Genomic DNA, 9,167 nt, shown 5'->3' on the forward strand with positions numbered 1-9,167 from the left:
GCAGGTTGGCAGTGAGGGAACAGGTGAAGGGGAAGAGAAAGTGTGGGCGGCTTGAGGTACCTAGAGAAATGTTGGTGTCATTTACCAGACGTGCTTTGGAGGGGGGAGTGGCAGTGATGGTTGGGAAACACGTTTGGGAAGAGCTAGGGTAGGTGTCTGCCAAGGCTGATGTGTGGTTTGTGGGCGTCAGCACATGAAGAGAAAATGGCTTTGAGAAGAGCTGACATTGAGGAAGCTGGAAGGAAAAGCAGGCACACAGGAGTCTCGGATGACGGTAGCATGGGAGAGGTGTTACCTCTGAGGTGGGGATGGGCACGTCACGAGCTCCAGCAATTCGGGGAGAGCTCCCTGGGTGTGAGCAGCTCTGGGAGCCTAGGGGATGGAAGTAGTATTACAGGGGGCTGGGGAGGGGGGACATGGCTCCTTCCACATTTGCTGGGGAAGAGGAGGGAAGGAAAAGGAAGTGCCTTCCAAGAGTAATGAGAGCCAGAGATGGAGGCCTAGAGGGGGAAAATAGCAGGTGGATTTTTCTGGAAACATTCGGAAGGGAAGGGAAAGAGGTTAAAGTGTAGACAGAGAGCAAGGAGGGTGCCACATCTCAGGGGAGGTGAATGTCGGGAATCTGGAGCCTGCTGGTCCAGGAGGAGGTCGCTTATTCCCCTGTCACAGGCAAGACGGATCCAGGTAGCTGAAGCCAGAGATTGGGAGGAGGGCCTAGGAGCAGTGCATCTGAGGGTGCTCACTTCAGATGCCCTGGATCTAAATGGGGACCTAAGTAGAAGGACATGCAAGGGCCGGTGCCCAGTGAAGTTAAAGACTTCGTGAGAAAACAGTGAGGGCTTAGAGCAGCCACTGGGTTGGGGTCAATGAACAAAGGACGGGCAGGAGACGGCAGCAGGGAGAGAGGAAGCTGAGGGAGCCTTTGGCTTTCTGTTGGTGCTGGGACAAGGCAGTGACAGCAGGAGGACCTGGGCTCTGGGGTCCAGTTTGGGTCCTGAAGCTGAGTTGAGGGTGGCCTGGAAGAAGAGCCCATTCTGTGGCCCAAATTCAGAGTCAGCGTCTGGTTGATTTACTGGCCGTTGGCCTCAGCTCCGACTTCTGTTCTAGGCCTATCTGCATTCCATGTGCATCATCCACCGGGACCTGAACTCACACAACTGCCTCATCAAGCTGGTATGTCCCACCTGTCTGGGCCTCCCCACGGCCAGCCCACAGGGCTTCCTTGTCACAAGGGAGACTGACTGTCCCTTGTTGCTTTAGACCAGAGATAACGCCTAGGGCTCCTGTCTTGCTTTTCCTCTGCCTCGGATGCCCTCTTCTGTCTCCTAGGCTCCCAGACACTTGGAGATACAATTCCACCTTTTCCTGGTAGCAGCCCTTGAAATCCTTTGGATAGAAGGGTTTCTGTATACAGAGCCCTGTCACTTTCCCTGGTTTTGCCCCATGATGGTCCCGTAAAGCAGCTCATGGTGGACCCCATTTTATATCTCTAGCACCTGAGGCCACCGTACTAGTAGTAGATGGACAGTGACTGGGTTGGGGCCTGTATTCCTCCCACTGGCCGGTCAGCTCTGGTTGTTAAAATGTTGTTCTCCTTTCGACTTGAAGTCTGGCTTCCTGAGTGTCCACTAAATTGCCCTGGCTTCACCCTCTGAACCCACACCAAACAATCTTAATCCCTTTTCCACGTGACTGCCCGCTAGCTATTTGAAGAGTTTACCTCCCCCAAGTACCCCACCAACTGCCTCCACCCTCTTTCTCGGTCTTATTCTGATTGTAGCCGTGGCCTTAAATCTTCTGGGGAATAAGACACGAAGGGGAACAAATAAAACAAAAGAAATGCCCAAAACTGCCGCTGAGTTCCACCCTCTGGGTCTCAGAGCCTTACCCCTCCGGGCTGTGAACACCCCCAGGCCTGGGGCTCTGCTGTGTGGAGACACCAGACGTTAGAAAACACACGCTGAGCCTTGTCTGTCAGAGAACACCTCGGCTGTGTCTCGCTCTGCTTTGCTACACATCTTTTCTCCCGTTCTCAATGACGTCTCTTGGAAAGGTCCCCACCAAGTCCTGACCTGGCCTTTGTCCTACCAGGACAAGACTGTGGTGGTGGCAGACTTTGGGCTGTCACGGCTCATAGTAGAGGAGAGGAAAAAGCCCCCAGTGGAGAAGGCCACCACCAAGAAACGTACCCTGCGCAAAAATGACCGCAAGAAGCGCTACACAGTGGTGGGAAACCCCTACTGGATGGCCCCTGAGATGCTGAACGGTGAGTCCTGATGCCCTGAGGGGACGTGCTCTAGAGGGGAGTTGGGGGCCACATCCTGCAGCAGAGCTCTGGGAACTCCAGGGAGGCCTGTGAAGTGTAAGGCCAAGTATGCAGAGGTGAAGGCTGCATGATTGTTATCCCTTGCCAGACCAGGCCACATAAACTCCTTCCTGAGTTCAGGCCTACTAGCTGGTCAGTGTTCCACCCGAGGCTTAGGGGAAGGTCTGACTGTGGCCTTTATGCCCCAAGGGTAGGTAAGAACTCAGGCTACTTACTCCTTGAGCTCTAGCCTTTAGTCTCTCTCTATGCTGAGAACTGAAGTGTGGTGCCCTCTTGTGGATAATGCTCAAACCAGCGAGAGATGCCGGCTGGGACTCTGGAACCCCATAAGGTTGTGAGGCCTCAGAAATGGTTTGATACAACCCTTTTTGGAGTCTCAGGCCCAGAGAAGTGCTGTGGTTTGCCCAGGAGCACACAGCTGGGCAGTGGCAGAGAACAGATCAACCCTGGTCCAGGTCCCTTTCACTGTCCCATGCAGTTTCATCACGGGCACTGTTGTTTTATAAGATCTTATCTGTGCAGCCCACCCAGGGCTGAGGAAAGGTGATTGTCGGGTGGAAAGCCTTTGGAGTATCCCCACGGATCCTGTTCTAGTCCTGGTTCTTGGCTGTGGCCTGGCTTGGCCCTGGACTCAGTGCAGAGCTTGTAAGGGACCAAACCTAATAGCCAGCTCTCTTTTGTTCCCCAAGGAAAGAGCTACGATGAGACGGTGGATGTCTTCTCTTTCGGGATCGTTCTCTGCGAGGTGAGCTCTCTCACGTAGACAGGGCCTGAGGCAGCAGGCCTAGCAGCTCTGCCCTGCCTCAGAACTGCCGCTCCTCCTCCAAAGATGAGTGACTCACAGTAAAATCAACACAAGTTTAGGGTTGTAGAGTTCATCGCACATCTGTTAACATAGCTGAGTCTCACTGGTCCCATGAGAAGGATGGAGTAGAGTTTTTCCAGGTGAGGAAACAGTCTCAGGAAGCCACAGGGTCAGTACGGGACAGGTGAGATGTAGAAAGGCAGGAGATTGTTCAGGTGGCTCTCTCTAGCCAGAAGCAACCTTTCCTCTTCCCAGGCCCTAGAGGTGTCTCGGTCCTCAGCCTGGAAATGGAAGGAGCCACCCCAGGAAATGCCAGCCCACCTAGCACAGTGCTAGGTAGGCACTGTGGGGTACAGAGTGAGTCTTGGAAACATTCCTGCCCTTAGGCGCTTAGCTCAGTCTGTCTCAAAGCAGTTAGTTGGACACACACATTCAGAGGTTTCTGTGATTTTTATAAAGTGGTGAGTGGCAGAGGAGAGACAAGTGGTGATTGGAATAACGAAGAAAGGTTCTTTTAAAAATTGTTTTCTGGCCCTGGCTGGTGTGGCTCAGTGGACTGCGTGCCAGTCTGCAAATCTAAAGGTCGCCAGTTTGATTCCCGGTCAGGGCACATGCCTGGGTTGTAGGCCAGGTCCCTAGTTGGGAGCGTGGGAGAGGCAACCTATTGATGTTCCTCTCCCTCTCTTTCTCCCTCCCTTCCCCTCTCTCTAAAGATCAATAAGTAAAATATTTTTTAAAATTTGTGTTCTTTCATAGAAGGCAGTTGAGCACCTACTGTGTACAAAGCACTGGGCTGGCACCAAAGGGTCTCAGGCATGAGTCAGACCCAACACCGCACTGCACAGGGCCTGAGCGCTGGCAGGGAACTCAGACACGGGGGGCTCCGCAGGGCCAGGTGCGGTGTAGGAGCTGCCCCTCCAGGTCTGGAGCGTTGTGCTGCGGGGGCAGCGAGGCCTCCTCTAAACCCTCCTCAGTGCACTCTCCCTCTCAGGAGCACACCGTGCCCCGCCCCCACCCCTACCCCCCAAATGTTACCATTACCTTCCTCTTGGGTGAGTTCCAAGGGCCCTTCTTCTGTCTCTGTAAGTCATTTCCTGAGCCCATGTCTTCTGCTGCTCACTTCTACCTCTGTGGCTTTCTACATAAACTTTCTCTTATTAAAAGAAAAAACAACAACCCTCCTCAATAATCAGACTCTCAGTCGAGAGACAGTCTGTATTAGCAAGATTTTGAGAGTCAGGGTTAGGGGGGCAGCTCTTAAACCTCAGCTTCATCTTCTTCCTGTCCACACACCGGCGTCCCTCTCCCCTGCGTATGGCCACACTCTCCACACTCTCTGACCAGCCGTCTTCTCACCTGCAGATCATCGGGCAGGTGTATGCAGATCCTGATTGCCTGCCCCGAACACTGGACTTTGGCCTCAACGTGAAGCTTTTCTGGGAGAAGTTTGTCCCTACAGACTGCCCCCCAGCTTTCTTCCCCCTGGCCACTATCTGCTGCAAACTGGAGCCCGAGAGCAGGTTGGTGTCCTGCCCCTTTCCCCCATCCCTTGGCCGTCCCCAAGCCCTTCCCAGACATAGGGGTGGCAGAAGCCTTGAGATCAGAGATGTGGCTGTCAGCCACTCAAGGCGCCCAAAAACACTGACATGCCAGGGTGGGGGGTGGGGGGTGAGGGCATAGTAGCAAGTGTCCTGGGTATAACACAGAGACACAGCCATTAAAAGAAATTTTAACAGAATTCACCCAAACCTGTACCATTCTAACAAATTAAGTGTCTTCATGTCTCCATATTCCCCTGTCCATGTCCACATACACACTTTTTAGATTCTAACCTCAAATAGAGAAAAATCTTACATTTTGCCCTGCATTTTCCTTGTTACCATCTAGTCTTCCTATTTATTATTTCTGTTAAGTACATGAAATTCTATTAAGAGACTCCCTGAACATACTATAGTATACATAATGTAGAGAGATGTTCAGGTTTTTCCAGTTTCTCTTTATAATAAGTGTTGCTACAGTGAGCATCTTCACGCATTTAGCTAATTTCCTCCTTTAAAGAAATCTTTTTAAAATCACCTTAGCCCTGACCATCATGGCTCAGTTGGTTCGAGTGTGGTTCCTAACCAAAAAGCTGTGGGTTCGATCCCCAACCGGGGTATGTGGGAGAAGGCAGCCAGTTGATGTTTTTCTGTCACATCAACATCTGTCTCTCTCTCTCTCTCTCTCTCTCTCTCCCCCCTCCTCCCCCCCACCCTGCTTCTTCCCTCTCCCCCTCTCTCTTAAAAAGCAATGAAAAAAAATGTCCTTGGGTGAGGGAAAAAAAATTACCTTAATTTTCTCAGGTTCTATCTTTCTTTATTACCAATGTTTCCCAAGGTCCTTTCAAGTTTGTGCATTACAAAACTAGAATCTTGTGCTTTTTTTTTTTCTGCTATCAAAAATCATGTTTCTTTTAAAAATCAAAGTCAAACATTACTGAAATACCTGGCACAGGAACTATACATCTTCTATAATCCCCTAATCAGTGTGCCCCTCAACACTCTCCTCACTGCCTAACTCCATCTCCCCAAGGTAACCAGCAGGCACATAATCTTTATTTTTAAATGATTTCCTAAAGTCCACTGTAGAGTCGGGACTGGCTGGTGGGAGGCTCCATATCTTGTTCTTTCATGGGCCAAAGGACCACAATCCTTTAGTAACACCCGAGTAAGAGCATGAGGAAAAATGTGAATTTATATGCTATTTGTTTGGTCCTGCCCCTTTTCTCAGTCATTCTCAATGTCTGTCTTTAACTCATTGAAAACTATCTGCTGAGTGCCTGCCACGTGCTAGATACTGTCCTAAGCCCTTGGGATACAGCAGTGAACAAAAACATGCCCCCCACCCGCCTTGTGGAACTCACAGTCTAGCAAGGAGAGATCGACTGTATGGAACATTAGAAAGGGACGAGTGCTGCGCACAAGGGCTCCAGCTGAGACAGACAATTCTTTGGGATACAAGTTGTAAGCTTATATGTAGCGATCAGAGTGGGCTGAGAAGGTGAAATGTTTAAGTAAAAACCTGGGGGAGGCGGAGGAGTGAGCCTGAGATGTCTTAGGGTTCCAGGGCACCTCAGTTACTTCCACGGCACCAGGAGCCCACCCTGTGCTTCCTCCTCGGGAAGGGCTGCTGGGCCTCTGGGCCTCTGACATGCTCTTTCCCGGGCAGGCCCACCGATGTGGAGACAGTCCAGGACTGGACAGGATTTTTTAAAAAGGCACTTAGTCCAATCCCACCTTTGATGATTGCATTTGCTCCCAGTCGTGGGAGGAGCTTTTTTACTCCTGGACTTTCATTTTTAAACTAACCTGTGGAGCCATGCCAGCTTCCTTACAGGTTATCTGTAATAGATCTTTACAGCAAATCTATTTCCCACAGAGGCAGTGGTTAAGGGACTTGCCCGAGGTCATACACCTAGGAAGTGGTTAAGTCACATGCCTGGGGACCTTCTTCACCACCCCATGGTCCTACCCACATTTCACCTATTTCACCCCCTCTTCTCCTAGGCCAGCATTCTCAAAACTGGAGGACTCCTTTGAGGCCCTCTCTCTGTACCTGGGGGAGCTGGGCATCCCACTGCCTGCAGAGCTGGAGGAGCTGGACCACACTGTGAGCATGCAGTATGGCCTGACACGGGACTCGCCCCCCTAGCCCTGGCCCAACCCCCTGCTGTGGGCAGGGCCCTCCTGGCTTCCTGTGGATTGGCACCTTGTTTAGAAGCAGAACAAGCCATCCCTACTACCTCCCCAGGAGGCGAGCGGGCGCAGCACCAGGGAAATGCATCTCCACATGTTTTGGGACCTGGTTACTGTCTGTAAATCCAACACTCGCCTGAAAGCTGTGAAGAAGAAGAAGGAAAAAAAAAGCCTGGCTTCTGAGCCAGGAGGAATCTGTTACTCGTGACCACTCCGGAACTCCCTGGGATTCTGGGATTCCGGGCTAGTCAGTGTGATCTGGACCTGCTGGGCAAGATTCCAGGGTGAACCTGCCCCTAGGCTCTGAAGTGTCTGGTCCAGCTGAGGACGGGAGGACTTGGAGTGGTAGTGTGGCTGAGAGAGAGACTGGTGGCCAGGCCGCAATCCAAGGATGTGAAATGACAGTGGTGCTACCCTCCTTCCACTCCATGCGCTGCCCTCCCCTGGGCGGGGTCTAGGAAATAGGTTTTGAAGAGTCCTTTAACTTGTGGTGGAGCTGGCCAGGAGTCAGGGGAAGGGCTGGTTTCGGTTCACTTCCCAGTCCCAGTGTCGGGGGCAGTGTGTATCTTGTGTTCTCCAGCTATACTGCTGGAGACGAGCTGAGAATTCCTAGGTTGGCATCTTTTCTGCCCACAACAAGAAGTCACCCACAGTGCAGGAGGAGGCTGGGGACTGGAAAGAGACCCTGCCCTCTAGAAAGCCCATACTCTGGCTGCTGTCGCTCATACCCCGGTGGGCACCTTAGTCAGAAGCTTGAGACACTTTGCCTAGACCTAGATGAGCTCTGGAGGATGGTATGGCTTGTTGCAGGCCCAGTGTATAAGGCTAGGGGAGTGGGACTCTCAGCAGTCTCTTGGCCTTGGGGCAGCTACTCCTCACCCTTCCCCATCCCTGGTCCAGGCACCAACTTGGGTGGGAAGAGGTGGTGGCAAGAGTCCCAGAGCTTAGATGCTGGGAGAGACACCTCCCTGAGCTGGGGGCCGTCTGGCTTCTACTTCACCTGCCGGCTGGCCCACATCACTAGCTCCTGGCTGCAGCCTCCTGAGCCACAGCCATGGGTGCTGAAAAGCCCTGGGAGCACCCTCTACCTTGGCTCCCAGATCTCCAGGGACTCAGCGCAAATAGATTTGCCTCTTCCTAAGCATCTGTGAGCTTGGGCCATATTTAACAAATTGGGAATGGGTTTGGGATATTACTGCAATGTGTAGTGGTTGTATTGGGGGTGGGAGGGAGGAGGGGGGTGGGAATGATTTGGGAGAGTGGTTGCTGTTAGTATTATCTTGTTCTGTCTGTTGGGTGACATGTGAAATACTGTTTATAGACCTGATGAGTTGTGGGATTAGCTGTCATCTCTGGCTATGCTGTGTAGACCATACTTATGTGTGGAGTGTGCAAGCTTGTGGGGTTGAGCCCTGGGCTCACAGAGGCAGCAAGGTCAGCACCGTGTGGCTGGTCGTGCCTCAGCTGTCCCCAGCGTACGTGGGAGTGGTGGGCCCAGGTTGGACCATTGAGCAGACCAAATAAATTAAGCAGTTAACATAACTGAGAATACTGAGAGTGAAAAGTGATCTGGGGCCTTGCTCAGGGAGACACATGTGGAGGGTCTGCTGGCCTGTCTGCCAGGAAGTGCAAGGCCCCCCCTGCTCTGTTCTAGAGAAAACACTCCTGGCCACCTTCAGGTCCGGGTCATGTGACTCCCCACGGCAGGGAGTCCTCACGCTCCCTAATTCGAATCCCCTTTGCTTATGTAGACACCGACTTGCTCTCTAGAACGTGCACTTCCCACCTGAGGCAGCCCAGTCCTTGAAGCAGGTCTGGCTTCCACCTACCAGCTGCGTCACTCTTTTGGGTCCCCACACTCCCACCCTCTGATCCGCCTGCAGTCCTAAAGCCTGGATATCCTGGAGCAGCGGTCTCCAACCTTTTTGGCCCCAGGGACTTTTTTCGTGGAAGACAATTTTTCCATAGACTGGGATGGGGGGTTGGTTTGGGCATGATTCAAGTGTATGACTCTCAAGCTCACCTGCCGTGTGGCCCAGTCCCTAACAGGCCATGGACTGGTACCAGTCTGTGGCCCTGGGGTTGGGGCCCCTGTCCTAGAGCCTTTGCAGGGCTAGGTGTCACCTTGACAATGGGAAAAAAATGAATGCAAGTTACCCCCGCCCCTTGTGTTTCCCTGCAAGTGCTTGAGAGCAAAAGATTCAGTTCTTGCTTCTGCACTTAGGGGATGTTGTGAAGGGGTGACCAATGGGCAGGGTGGGATGCTGCTATCTGGTTAGTGGTTATCCTGGGCAAATATAAA

The 9,167-nt window shown here is 52.3% G+C and overlaps 1 protein-coding gene across 3 annotated transcripts in view; it reads left to right on the plus strand.

Moving 5' to 3' along the window:
- The window catches only part of LIMK2 (LIM domain kinase 2), a 50,820-nt gene extending 42,409 nt beyond the window's left edge, over positions 1 to 8,411 (plus strand). For all 3 annotated transcript variants that reach the window (XM_036014051.1, XM_028527380.2, XM_028527379.2), the window contains 5 exons: positions 1,108 to 1,173; positions 2,092 to 2,266; positions 3,016 to 3,071; positions 4,494 to 4,651; positions 6,677 to 8,411. In XM_036014051.1, the coding sequence (XP_035869944.1) occupies positions 1,108 to 1,173; positions 2,092 to 2,266; positions 3,016 to 3,071; positions 4,494 to 4,651; positions 6,677 to 6,821 (600 nt within the window). In that variant the 3' untranslated portion in view covers positions 6,822 to 8,411. The remainder of the gene's footprint in view (positions 1 to 1,107; positions 1,174 to 2,091; positions 2,267 to 3,015; positions 3,072 to 4,493; positions 4,652 to 6,676) is intronic.
- The last annotated feature ends 756 nt before the right edge of the window (positions 8,412 to 9,167 follow it).

Source organism: Phyllostomus discolor, chromosome 13, assembly GCF_004126475.2.
Source record: "Phyllostomus discolor isolate MPI-MPIP mPhyDis1 chromosome 13, mPhyDis1.pri.v3, whole genome shotgun sequence".
NCBI lineage: Eukaryota > Metazoa > Chordata > Mammalia > Chiroptera > Phyllostomidae > Phyllostomus > Phyllostomus discolor.